This window comes from Stegostoma tigrinum, chromosome 15, assembly GCF_030684315.1.
Source record: "Stegostoma tigrinum isolate sSteTig4 chromosome 15, sSteTig4.hap1, whole genome shotgun sequence".
NCBI classification, from domain to species: Eukaryota; Metazoa; Chordata; class Chondrichthyes; order Orectolobiformes; family Stegostomatidae; genus Stegostoma; species Stegostoma tigrinum.
In genome coordinates this window covers 66451571-66465960 of record NC_081368.1, presented here as the reverse complement: position 1 = coordinate 66465960, position 14390 = coordinate 66451571, and the positions used below count along the sequence as shown (strand labels likewise).

The 14390-nt window shown below is 39.4% G+C and overlaps 1 protein-coding gene across 10 annotated transcripts in view; it reads right to left on the bottom strand.

Moving 5' to 3' along the window:
* hdx (highly divergent homeobox) overlaps positions 1-14390 on the bottom strand; it is a 90093-nt gene that overhangs the window by 14469 nt on the left and 61234 nt on the right. For 8 of the 10 annotated variants that reach the window (XM_048544581.1, XM_048544584.2, XM_048544588.1 and 5 more), the window contains 3 exons: positions 10492-10638; positions 3722-3920; positions 2536-2672 (listed from right to left, as the gene is read on the bottom strand). In XM_048544581.1, coding sequence (XP_048400538.1) covers positions 2536-2672; positions 3722-3920; positions 10492-10638 — 483 coding nt within the window. The remainder of the gene's footprint in view (positions 1-2535; positions 2673-3721; positions 3921-10491; positions 10639-14390) is intronic. The other 2 variants (XM_059651292.1, XM_059651293.1) reach the window with 2 other exon arrangements.

The following is a 14390-nucleotide window of genomic DNA, read 5'->3' as shown; positions in this document are numbered from 1 at the left end:
TTTTAGCCAAATTGAATGCTCTTCACAAATTCTACATCATTACCGAACACTAGATGGCAGCATTTGACTCCAAATTATACTTTAAATTTTGCTAGCTGCGACAAATGCCCTTCAATTGAAGTGTTTCCAGCAAATGTAACAATCTGATGTTTTACATCGTTTCTTGCTAATCACAAAGTAATACTATCTTTCTGACAAAGTGGACGAAACTCATTTAACAATGTAAGATCTAGAATGTTTGAGCAAACACCTTCAGGAAATAATTCAAGTGAGATACATGTATCACCAGCAATCATCCATATTCTTTAAAAATGTGTTTAAAGGAGAAAGTAAGTAGTTTTAAGTTACACTGTTTTGTTTTAAGGGGCAGCAGTTCATGAATTCATGCGTGGGAATTCACATTGCAAAGGTACTGCACAGCAACATCATTGCAAGTATCGATTTCAGCACAAAAACAACATGAAGTGCTTTGAATAGGTACCATTTCACAGACACTGGCAATTCTAAAGCCTTGATCATTTGGTTTTCCTGCAAGATTCTGCAAATCAATTGATCACAGCTTGCCTCAATCATGTTATGACTGTTCATTGTTACCAATAATCACTTGAATGGTGATCAGGAGCAGCTTCTGCTCAGTCTGTGTGAAGTGTCAGACAAGTTGCTTTATCCACTTTTGGCTAAGGACTGGCTACCATAGCAGAGGTCAACCCCATGTGATGAAGTAGCATAAACAAGTGAGCAACATACAAGAACAGCCCTGTTTTCAGCCTCAAGATTGTAAATAAACTTCATGTAAACCAATACACGTCTTCCTATGCCTCAAGTAAGAGTTCATTAAAATGTCCAAACTGTATTAATTTATAAATAAAGGTGTTTGGGGTTACACTTTTTGCTTCAGTAAGATTAAATAAGGAAGTGTGCTTCTGGAAGGTTATGGTCAAACACAAGACATGAAATTGCTCTGCTGTCATTTTAACACCAGACACATCTTCACTAGTGGATGCACCTGAATGAACATTCCCTTACTGACTCAAATATTAATATTTATTATTAAAGTTAGCCAAGTGTTGCAAGTGCAGATTTTTCACACTGCTCCAAAATAAGCAAGTGTTATTAATATTTCTGAGCTTTTCTTAAGATTCCAAAGGAGTTAAACTTGTAAAAAAATGTATTTGCAACATGTTTTTCATTTTCATTAAACCTATGTCTTGTGTATCCAGTCCTTTGCTGGAACTCTAGCTACAAAATGGATTGTCAAACTGATCTAATTCAGCTTGGTCTGGATTACTTTCCCTTCCCTGGCACTGATCTCCATTCAGCAGGCCCTGATTTCTCCCTCTCGCCTTCCCATTGGCTTCTCTAGAAACATGCCTTTTGCAGATCTACATACACATGTATGCAGGTCAGTTACCCTGGTTTAATTAACAGCCTGCTGTACCAATCAATCAATTGGTCAGCAAGATTTGCAGACCACATTCACGTGTGACTCTTCAGCCAACATGTTTCAGGACAGTACTTCTAGCCTTGAAATTGACAGTGCTAAAGCTGGTCAGCTTCAGCACTTCAGCTGCAAGATGACAATAATAATGATAACTGAATAATTACAATGCCAATACTCATTACCTCTGGGTGCCAGAACATAGAAGGGATACACTACGTCCCTTACCTCCAAAACAACATCTCCAGAGAGGGTGATGTAGAAATTTTAGCATTTGGTTTCCAGCAATGTCACAGAGTCTGGGCATCCAGCATCATTGATAAGCCATGAAGCTGTGACTCTACATGCTCTTAGTGGTAAAAACAGCATGGAGGAGGAAGATGAAGAAGAATGGCAAGACATGGAAGAGAATAGCAAATACTATTGCACAAGTCGATCATTCTTTAACAATGTCACTTAACAGGAGAACCTGGACAACACATGGAGAGGCAGCATTATCCAAATAGTGCTGCAGAGGATTGCCTGTGGGACACTGTTTCAAGAGGAAGAGTGACGCTAGGTGGACAAATTCTTCTGAGTCTACACGTCACCAAAGTAGCAACAGAGTGGATACCAGGTCAACCAGAACACCTGGCAAATACCTTCAAAAGCAAGACATCACTGGAGATGCAGCAAAAGAAAGTGTGATAGACTGGGGGGGCAGTGACAAAGTCTGTCACTAGCCTCCAGTCCCATTAGGGCCATTGTCCAAGTCTAAGACAACAAGTATCCAGAAATTTAGATTTGTCGTAAATTTCAAGGAAACAGACTTCCAAATTTCACCAGGTTTGCTGTAATGAAAATACATTATCTGTACACCCACTCAACTATTATGTAGGCAGTTATTTGTAAACCAAACTTATAAGTAAATTACTAATTATTTGAGCAAGAGCTATCTTGGTTGCTTCATTTCTTTGTTGTATCCAACGTGCTAAAGAAGTGTTTGCTCTCTTTGTATCTGATTGGAGGTTTGACTGATGGAATGACTGAATGGAGAGTCTCACTGCAAATTCCCTCTTCCAGTTCTAGTAACATATTCCAAAATTTAAAAAAATTACCACTTTTTCTAATGTTGGAATACTGCATGATCCATCACTAACACTTTCTCCATCCCCATTCTCTTCTGCTGCATCGTCCTCCTCTTCTGCTTCTTCATCTTCTTCCTCCTCCCGTTGCTCCAATTCACTTGGGGCACCTATGAAGACCATGTATGAATTACGATTTACAACTTAAGAACTACAGAAAAAAGCAAGAAAAGCCAGGTCAGATATCAATTCCGACTGCTTTAAAAAATGAACAAGAATCAAATAAAAATGCAAATAAAACCCAGGAGTTCAGAATTATTAGTATTGGCAAACATGCATAAGGATATCAATGTAAAGTATCAGAGATAATGGGAACTGCAGATGCTGGAGATTCCAAGATAATAAAATGTGAGGCTGGATGAACACAGCAGGCCAAGCAGCATCTCAGGAGCACAAAAGCTGACGTTTCGGGCCTAGACCCTTCATCAGAGAGGGGGATGGGGAGAGGGAACTGGAATAAATAGGGAGAGAGGGGGAGGCGGACCGAAGATGGAGAGTAAAGAAGATAGGTGGAGAGAGTATAGGTGGGGAGGTAGGGAGGGGATAGGTCAGTCCAGGGAAGACGGACAGGTCAAGGAGGTGGGATGAGGTTAGTAGGTAGCTGGGGGTGCGGCTTGGGGTGGGAGGAAGGGATGGGTGAGAGGAAGAACCGGTTAGGGAGGCAGAGACAGGTTGGACTGGTTTTGGGATGCAGTGGGTGGGGGGGGAAGAGCTGGGCTGGTTGTGTGGTGCAGTGGGGGGAGGGGATGAACTGGGCTGGTTTAGGGATGCAGTAGGGGAAGGGGAGATTTTGAAACTGGTGAAGTCCACATTGATACCATATGGCTGCAGGGCAGAGACAGGTTGGACTGGACAGGATGTCCATCATGGGCCTCCTGCACTGCCACAATGATGCCACCCGAAGGTTGCAGGAACAGCAACTCATATTCCGCCTGGGAACCCTGCAGCCATATGGTATCAATGTGGACTTCACCAGTTTCAAAATCTGTAGGTTAGGATAAATTATGTTCCCTATATTCTTAAAAAGGTGCCTACTGCCATTTTCTGGACACAATTTTACATCAACAAAATGTTTGCTTACACATGTGAGTTATCCAATAACTACACTTCAACATGTAGAATTCTATATCACGCAGGAAAGCTCTTAAATAGATTGTACCTTCAGAGAAACTAACATCTTCTTTGTTCTTCTCATTGTCCTCTGAATTTTCAGGAACCTTTGAAGTTTCAGCTTTGACTGCAGGCAGCGAGGGTGAACTTGATTCAGGCAACTTGGAAAAATCTGCTGGTCCACCACGAGCAGGAGGTAGCTCAATTCCCAACTGGCGGTATTTCCTTCTCCGATTTCCTATCCATGTCTTTTCATAAGAACAAGGGGTAGGGGGGCGAAATAAAACAGTGCTGAAATAAGAGCAAGGAAAAGCATCTAAACAGCTGAAATGCTCAAATAAAAGACAGGCAAAGTGACCAGCCGGACAAGGTAGGAATAGATGGAGAAAGAAATTGATAGGATGGCACACTACAATGAAATATTCAAATCTTTCAGTTTGTTTTGAATTCTTAAATTTATTTAGCATAGCAATGTGGACAGGAATAATAAGCGGTCATACGATGTTAATATTTGTTTGCCCAGAAGACAATGAGAGTCGACTACATATTGTAGTAAAAGCAAGGGAACAGGCCAGAGCAGACCTGCACGGCATGTCCTCTTTGCTAAAGGACATTAATGAACAAGTTGAATTTGTAAGGCATTTGAGCACATGGTTAATTTCCAAGCAAAATGCCAGTGCATATCCATTTGACAGGAAAAAATTCTAAATATGCACTGCAATTTCTTAAAACTGTCGAAAGTGGGATGGGCAAATACACTCCAAATAAGGTTTGTGCTCTCAGATCAGCAGTGAAACTCATGGCAATGACTGAATTAGTACACTGACAAGGAAAAAGCAATGACTTGGACTGAGGTGAAACTGAGGGTTATTCAACTTTAAACAAAAACCTCTCGTGCTCACCAAATAGCCACACCTTCAGTTTGTGCGGCAAGAAGTGCAAAAGTTCAGAACTGTCGCCTATCATAACCATTCATTTTCAAGTTGCTCAGCAATCCAGTTGATGTTCAAGTAGCATTTTCAAGTACATAAATTCTGTAGTGGATTTATTAACTGCAAGTGCAGATTAGGGAGACCTGTTTACTTTTCAAACTCAAAAAACACTCTTTACATTACCATTTGAACTGGCATTAACAGGACACCAGCTGAAACATAACACACATTGGACTGCTTAAAAGGCGGCTGCTGAGCTGCAGTCAATGCTGAGAAAAATTCTAAATATCATATTTGCGGGTGCAAGGCAGCTACACACTGAAGTTGTTCTCATGTTGTGCACAAACATCAATAAAAGTGCAAAACAGATCAGTTTAATTTGGTGCTGTTTTAATGCAAGTTTGCTGCCCTATTGATAAATACATGGCTACTTTGAGTCATTGGAGTGTCATGGGCATAGCTGTTTCAATAGCGTCTTATAGATATGCGAGCTGGATTAGGTCTATTTCATTGCACCCTGGTGATTAAAACCCAAGAGAAACTGTGAAGTTGGAGTAGACATAGCCATAATTCTTCACTGGGAGCATGTGATTCTAATAAAACAGAAAACTCCTGAGAAATAGAAAATCAAGCACCACAAAGTGCCTCAATGCCAATAACTTATCTAGCAGCACAAATAACCCAATCTTGTTACGACATCCTTCAAAGTGCAATTTCCCATTTCCCAAGTTGGTCTGCAATGTTATCGTTGTGTTTATCGCATTCAGTCTTTAATTTTTATGTGCCGCTTGCTACCTTCACTCGTTGTATATCATTAACAAAACCAGTTAAACAACTCATTGTGCAACACATTTGGGTTTTGCAAAGATACTTCTGCAGGTTCAACAACATCAACTATTTCCATAGGTGGTTGAGTGGGATTTGACACACTTCCCTGAAATGGCTTGTTTAGAAGCACAAAGGACCTAAAACTAGAACCCACCGAATTATCAATCATGGGTATTTAAAACCTTCACGTGAATGGCCCTGCACACTGTGCAAAGGCTAGCCAAGCAAAACCTGAATAATCTGAAGCTTGAAATGAAATTCAGCTATTTCACAGGATGTGAACACAGAACAACTACGATCAGTTTTGCTTGGTGCAATCAGTACAATATACATTTACACACAAAAAAGTCATATTTCCTCGGATCTGTGGGTAAACTTAAACGAGGTCCTTTAAACATCTTCCAGCATTTCTTTAGTGATGTCCCTTCGAAATATGCTTTCAACAAAACTGGTCTCATTACAGCCTTCTGATTTCAATGCCCGTTTTCTCTGTGCCTCTGCCTCTAATCTCCCTCTTCACAGATACAGAGAAATCAAAGAGTTTCCCATCACTATGGATTTGAGAGATTCTTCAACTGCCAGCCAAAACAATTAATTACTTACTACTTATCTTTGCTAAATTTTATTTAGCATATTAATTCAAAACTTAGACTAAATTTTGATTTCAAAAAAATCAAAGCAACCTTTTTTTTATCACTTCAGTTGAAACACAAATCAAAAATGCTAAAATTGGATACTAAAAACTTCAGCAGGTCCATGAACAAACTGGTGAAGTACCCCAGTAGAAATATTACTGAATGGAAAATTCAATTGCCTGGTCTAACAATTTGTTTCAAATCCTACTGTGGTAATTTGAGATTTTAGATTTCTTTGAAAGTGGTTGTGAATTTGTTCAACAGTTACTGCAGAACAGTTTCACTAATAACCCATAATGAAGGGCAGATCCAGCTTCACCAGATGGTGTCCACACATGACTCCAGTCCAAGTGAGGTCAAACTCTCAACTGCCCGTTCAAATGGTCTAACAAATGACCACTTTTAATCAAATGCTGCAAACACAACAGAAGTACATTCACCACTCAGACTGCAGCATTTCAAGACAACAGGCCATCATCTACTGTGGGCAACCCTGTCAGAGTTTGAATAAAAAGAATTACGTCACAAAGCTATCAAAATCTGGGACAATTAAGATTTGCACCAAGCAAATCTGACTATTTCAAGCCCTGATCACTAAATCACCGACTTGTTACAGTGCAGGAGCCATTTGGCTCTTCATGTCTGCAGCATTTGTTTAGTGATGTCCCTTCCAAGCAGCAATCTGCTTAGAGTAAATCGCTCATCTCCTCCCTTGAAACCTAGACATTGTTCCTTTCTTACACAATTCCCTTTTGAATGCTTCAACTGAACAACTTCCACCATACTCTCAAAGCATTACAGGCCTTAATCACTGGATGCATGAAGAGTTTTTTCCGCTGTTAGAGCAAAATATTCCAGGTGCTGGAGATGCGAAATAAAAAGTGAAAGTGGAGAAACTCAGTGGATCTGGCAGCATCTGTGAAGCGAGAAACAGAATTAACATTTCAAGAATCTTCTTCAAAACAGAAGATACTGGAAAATGATGGATTTTACCCTGTTGATAAAGGTGGAGGAGGAGCAAGTTGAACAGATTGTGAGGGATTCCAGTGCAAAAAAACAAAAGTGATAACTATAGTTTATGTTAGATATAGAAGCTAAATAAATGTTAATGGTAGGTGCGAACAGCAGAAAGTACACAGCTTTGCTTACAGTAAACCCATGCCATCAAGAAACAGGAGTAGGAGAGTATGTGTATGCAAGACTGCATGTGTGCAAGTGTGAAAGTACGTGCGCACGAGTGCATGTGCTTGTTATCAAATTTGCTACGTTTTTACTCATGTTATCTTTGCTTCTTTTACAATAACTTAAAATTTGTGCTGGTTGTTCTTGATCCTTTCAGGAGTGGGGAAGGTTTCTCCCTGTCTATTCTAGATGCTTCATTACTTTGAATACATTAAGAACAGACTATTACTATGCAGGAACAGGGTCTTTGTCCCGCCATGTCTGTGCTGAATAATGCCATTCTAAGCTAATCACATCTGTCTGCACAGAGTCCATATCCCTCCACTTCCTACCTTTCCAGGTGTCTGTCTAAATATCTCATCAACATTGCTATTGAATTTGCTTCCACCATCTCTCCTGACAGTACGCTCCAGGCACCTAACACGCCCTTTCACATTAAACCTATGCTCCCTAATACTGACATTTCCAACCTGGGAAAAAGACTCAGCTATCCACGCTTCTTAATTTTACATACTTCTATTGGGTCACCCCTCGGCCTTCATTTCTCTGGTGAAAACAATGCAAGTTTTTCCAACCTCTCCTTATAGATAAAACACTCCAATTCAAGCAACACACTGTTAAATCTGTTTTGCACCTTCTCCAAGGGGTCCACATCCTTCCTGTAGTGTGGGGACCAGAACTGGAAATAATTCTCCAAACATGGCCTAACTAAAATCATATACAGCTGCAATGTGACTTGCCAACTCTTATACTTAATGCCCTGATTGACAGTAGCATGCCTTCTTTACCATCTTATCTACTTGTCTGCCACTTTCAGGGAGCTACAGACTTGAACCCCTGGATCCTTGTGTACATCAATGCTCCTATGGGTCATGCCATTTTCTGTGTATTTTCCTCTTGCATTTGACCTCCCAAAATGTATTGCCTCAGCCTTGTCTAGCATAAATTCCATCTGCTTTTTCTCAGCCCAATTTTTCAACTGATCTATGTCCAGCTGCATCCATTAACAATCTTCCTCACTATCCACAACTCCACCAATTTGTCTTGTCTGGGAAATTACTAATCAAACTCACCTGTATATTTATTGAAATCATTTGCATATATTACAAACAGAGTTTCTTGCACTGAGCCTTATAAAACACCACTGGTCACAGACCTTCAGTCGGAAAAACATCCCTCCACAACTACCCTCCATCTTCTAGGATCAAGCCAATTTTGTAAATTCTATCAAATCTTCTTTTAGACCATCTTTCTCCAAACAGTTACAAAGACAGATGCTGTGACTAAAAAGTTTCTTACCATTCTAACTATCCTTATGAATCATTTCTACACTGTTTCTAAAATCTTCATTTTCTTCCTACTGTGCAGTGCCCAGGACTAGGCACGATATTCCAGTTGACACTGTCCTATACAGGTTCTACATAAACTCTTTATACTTAGATTGCAAGTTCCTGTTTTCAAAGGCTAGGATACTTTATGTTTTAATAATGACATTCTCAACTTGTCCTGCCACCTTCAATTATTATGCTTGAATGCATGCGGGTCTTCTTCTCCTGCACGCCTTTTAGCACTGCGCCCTTCATGTTGTATTGTAGTCCACATTCTTCCTACCAAATGATCAATCCCCATCTCTCTACATTGAACCCAGTATGCCACGTGTTCCCCATTCCCAAACTACCAATGCCGTACATCAGGAAAAGCAAGGGGCCCAAAACTAACCCCTGGGGAATCTTCTAAGAAACATGCCCAAAAGACATCTATTAATTACATTTTCCTGTCATTCATGTATCCACTGTCCTTTTAATTCTGTGAACTATAGTTTTCCTCAAGCCTGTTTATATGCAACTGCATAACATTTTGGAAGTCCCTATGACAATGGATATTTGAAATGCAAAGGTCTTTCCAAACAATTGCTCTCCTTCCTAGAAAATAATATTCCCCATCTTATTCTATTATAATTATCCTACTCATCTTGCACTTGATTTAGCTCATCTAGTAACCACTGAGACAAAGTCAACCGGCAGTGCTACTAATTGCTACATATTGGTTAAGACAGCAGGCGCACAATATTATTGTGAGGGTCTGAGTCTGCGTAAAATCCAAAGTAACATCTAGGCATGAGGCTACGTTGTGTGCAGCAACAGGTCTTGGATCTTGGGTATGGTTTGAGCTCCAATGTCACGTGGGCTGAAGGTAGTGGACCCATCCAGATCCAAGTCACATATGGTGATCAGATTTTAAGTGGGTTTTAAAGGGGTGGGGGCTTAAGCTGAGAGAAATTTACCAGCCAGAGTCTCAGATGGGGAGTGAAGGCCAAAAATATAATTTTCTTTCTATTTGCAGAGGTTTGTCATGTATACAAGGTCATATTTATGTCCCTGCTACAAGTAATGACTACGTGAAGGATAACTAGGGGACGCGATGGCCTAGTGGTACTATCACTAGATGATTAATCCAGAAACCCAGGTGATATTCTAGGGACCTGAGTTCGAATCTTGCCATGGCAGATAATGGCATTTGAATTCAAGAAAGAAAACAAATCTGCCTAGCCAGAAATAGCTGCATTCCTTGAGTAAACAAATAAACAAGCAACTCATGACTTGCGTCACATAAAGGAATCAACGTCACAGCAAATGAATGAGGTGGAAGCCGAAGGAAATGATAAAAACCAAGTCACATTGTTTACTGTCAAAGGAATGCACTCTCTTACATCCTCCTTTTTCCAGTCTTGCAAACTTATTGAAGTTAGTGTGATCAAAGCCAATTTCTTACATGATTAGAATGATATTAAAGGCATCACTTTCACAATGCTAGTCTTCGATGTGAAAAACTACTGTGCCATTTTCAGATCCTACATATTTTGGCCGATTTTAAAAATAGCTGGAAGCTTCCAAGTTCTTTGCAGAGTCAAGAATCTGAACAGAAATACAATGCATAATACAGTTCTTCTGCACTGCGATAAAGTATCAGTCCGGATAAGATGCTGCCAACCATTCAATAACCCTGGAACCTTCAGGAAGCACACTTGGCAATATTAGTCTATTTTTGGCACAGATTAAGAACATTCTGACAAAGCAGCAGCTGATGTTGCACCTCGAAGTACAGTTTATTTATTTTAAGAAACAATCGAATAAGACATACTTGCATACGGCCTTGAGCAAGCTTAGAATGGTTTGACCCACATCACTTAAACTTCCCAAAGAAGTAGGGAAAATGCAAATGCACCAAGATGACATTCTTACCTTGACAATCTCACAGTCGACATTTGATTCCATGGCGACCGCTTCTATTTTTTCTCTGCATATTGAACCCAGGCTGGTCATACCCACATCCCAATATTTTTTCAGAATGGCCAGATCACTCTCACTAAACTGGGTACGATCCTGGAGCTTAAATAAAGAGAAAGCTTAATATGAAGAAAGAATTGTGTGAAATAATGCATTATGAAACCTGTAGTAAAATGCTTCAAAATGAGCAATTTGTAATTCAGAATTTACATAAGGCATTAAAATTATGTCGCATTGCTTATTATGGATAAAATTAACATGCAACTCAAGTCAGGAATCTGCAAGCTGGCTTACTTTCTTAAAAACAGGATAACTGTGTGATTATAATCTTCAACCTATTATATACTGTGAGTTGCAGTCTCCAATTTGTAATTCAAGTACAAACTGGCACTATTAGAAAAAGAATTTTGGTGTATCCTGTAATTTCAACAATTACAATTGCTACTTAAGCTTGTGCTGATTTAGTTACTCAAGTGCCATACTACAATGAAGTAAAGTTAAATAATGAGCTTAACAACTAGGCTGCCACTTACTAGACAGGCATTCTTATAAATGAGATAGGTGGTATTTCTAGGGTGGGTAGCAGTAGCAAGTGACCACTATTTATATCAGTTTGTCAATGCTGCACTGAATTGCACAATGTAGTTAAGTGTGATGCAAAGCATGAAGAGTAGAAGCTTTTCCAAAATGGACAGCCTGTGAAAACATGTTGAAGGCTCTTCAAAACATTCCAGAAAGAGTGGGAAAACAAAGGTCAAACAAGAAATTTTAAATTAGTACAATGAAACAGACAGTACTGGAGAACTTGATGAATTTAATTTTCAACAGATCCCGGGCTGCACGGCCAACATTCTAAGACCCTAAAATTCTAAAATCTAGAATAATTTCTATGAAGTAGAAAGTAGAAAAATAAAGGAGAAAACAGGAACCTTGAAGCTGTAATCAGGAAAATATAGATGCTATTATTGCGGATGTGGAATAAGGATCCCACAAAAGGAAAATAACGTTCAACAAACAACGACTTTAGAATAAAACTAGTAAGCTATACAAGAGGGAAATCAACAGGTAGAGTGTCTTTGGATTTTGAAAATGTATTCCATAATATGACACACAAGAAATTACTGCACAAATTTGGGCTCGTGAGATTCAGGGGATCATATTATCTAAGACTGGTCAACAGAGAGAAAACAGAATAAATGGATCAACTTTAAAGTTGGTGGGTTATAGCTATTGGGGCACCGCAAGGATCTGTGCTGGGCTAAGATATTTACTATTTATGTTAGCAGCATGGAGGGGTCAAAGTACAACATCTCCAAGCTTTCCGATAATACAAGAACAGTTGGGAAAGTATATTTTGAGAAGCACAAAAAAGAGGCACTGGAAAGTGTTATGTATATGTAAAGTGAGGAGACAAGAACATGGTAGATGGAAAATAATATATGCAAGTGTGAAATCACCCAAGATAAAATGAAAAACCTGGATATTTTTGTATGGTGAGTGGAGAACACAAGAGGGACACCAAGTGTGCTTGTACATGAACAACATAATGTTAAAATGTAGATACAGCAAGCAATTAGATGGGCGAACAGCAGTTAGGTTTTGCTACAAAGGGATTAGATACAAGGATAATGACTTTTTACTCCAATTACATGGAGTCATAGGCAATATTTGAGTGTTATGTAAATTTGATCTTTTCACCAAAGATATACTTGACTGGAGGGGAGGGTGTGGAAAAAAAGCATTGCTAATATGGATAGGTCCTGTAGACGAGGTGGCTATTCACTGAAGCAAAGACTAATGTGCAGTGATCTAACTGAAATGCATAAATTTTTTTTGAACACTTGGCAAACTAGTTACCGGTAGCATAGTTCCCCTGGCAGGGGTTTGGAACAACAGGTCACAGTCTAAGATAAAGGGATCAGTGAGTTAAGGCCGAGATAACAATAAATTTGTTCTCCAGACAAGGGTGTGGACATTTGGAATGCTACTCTGGATAGCTGTGGATGATTAGTCATACAACATATATAATACAAAGACAGTAGATTTGTGGATACTAACTACTATAGAGTTGAGGAAGAAGCAGCCACAGCTATGATCTTAGTGACTGGTGGAACAGGTTGGAAGGCTGAATAGCCTATTTCAGATTCTGTTTCTTGTCAACTGAAATACTAGATAACAGGTCAAAAGGCGACTACCAGTCAAATATTACATAGAAAACATGGCCATGACTACTGATAGACCAGTGAAGTGAGTTTACCAATTTCACTCTCAGTAAGACCTTTAGGGTTTTTGTATTATTTATTCTCTGGATGCGAATGTCACCAGTAAGCTTGCACTCACTGTTCATTCTCAATTTCGCTTCTGATGGCAACTTTGGAGTCCATTAAGGCTTAAACACACATTCAAAGACAGAAGTCGTTGGCGGACTGGAACAGCAGGTCAGTCAACCAGAGATAGTAAGAACTGCTGATGTTGGAGTCAGAGATAAACAGTGTGGAGCTGGAGGAACAGAGCAGGCCAGACTCAGAAGCAAAAAAGGGTCCTGAACCAAAACGTCAACTTTCCTGCTCCTCTGATGCTGCCTGGCCTGTTGTGTTCCTCCAGCTCCACATGGTGAGTCAACCAGTTAGGTTTGTCCACTAAATCTGACAGGTTTTCAATAGTTACTTTCTGAGCCATTAACAACCAGTTTTGAGTTCTGTTTCTCTATATGCTCCAATGGATTTAAATGCACAGCTCAAATTAACTAAGCCATTATACAAATATATCTCAGAACAAGTGGAAGTTCTGGAGCAAATACAGATAATTGGATAACTAAGATATAAATTACAAGGCTATAGACAGAGGGAAATAGATTTGGAAGAGGTTGCTGTTGTGGAAGGTATTGAACTAGGGTGGTATTTGAACACAGACACACTCAGGAGGAGAAAATAGGCAGCTAGAATGAACATGAATTAAGAGGCCAAATGAAAAGCCAGACTGCAGCACAGAAGACCTTCTCCATCTAAAATTCAGAGAGGAAGAAGAAGAAGAACTTAAACTGATTGAAATAGCCAAGTGATGACCCTTTTCAGTCGTAAAAATGGAGCAGTTAAATGTTTAAGAATGGACAATAGGTTACATCTGCCAAGTATAAGCAAGCTCTACTGTACTGATAAAAAATTATTAATTGGCATTATTAACTCCATTTCTCCCTCCACAGATGCTGCCAGACCTAAACAGAATTTTCTGGTGTTATTTCAGATTACCTGCACCCACATAGTTTGCATTTTAATGCATTCACTTATAACAGAGTCACACTGTTCAGTTTCAGGCCTGATTTCTTCTAAAAGAAGCACAGCCAATATGTCAGCTATATAAATTGTGTTTAAAAAGGTAAGTACAGATGAAACAGAACATTTGGCTCAAGATTTTTTTTTGTTCCATCATTCCACATAAACCCTTGATTTTACTTATCACATTAACTGCCTACCAAATGCCTTCTGAGCTCAGACTTTTCACTATCCAAACAAAACCATCTTAGATACTGGCCTTCCCTACTCGACCATTTCTTCTTGCTGTATCATACTTAAAACAAAAACATACATAGGGATTGACTTGAATGTTCCATTCACTATTTTATACCCTTACTCAGAAAAAGCACCATACTCACAAAACTTTCAGCTCCTTCTGACAGGGCTGACTAAATTTATAGGTAACTTTTGGACCCATTCTCATGTCTTTTAATTATCCAGAAACAGTCTTTACAAAATACACAGCATATACATCACATATAACAAAGTGTGAAGCTGGATGAACACACCAGGCCAAGCAGCATCTCAGGAGTACATTTCGGGCTGAGACCCTTCATCAGA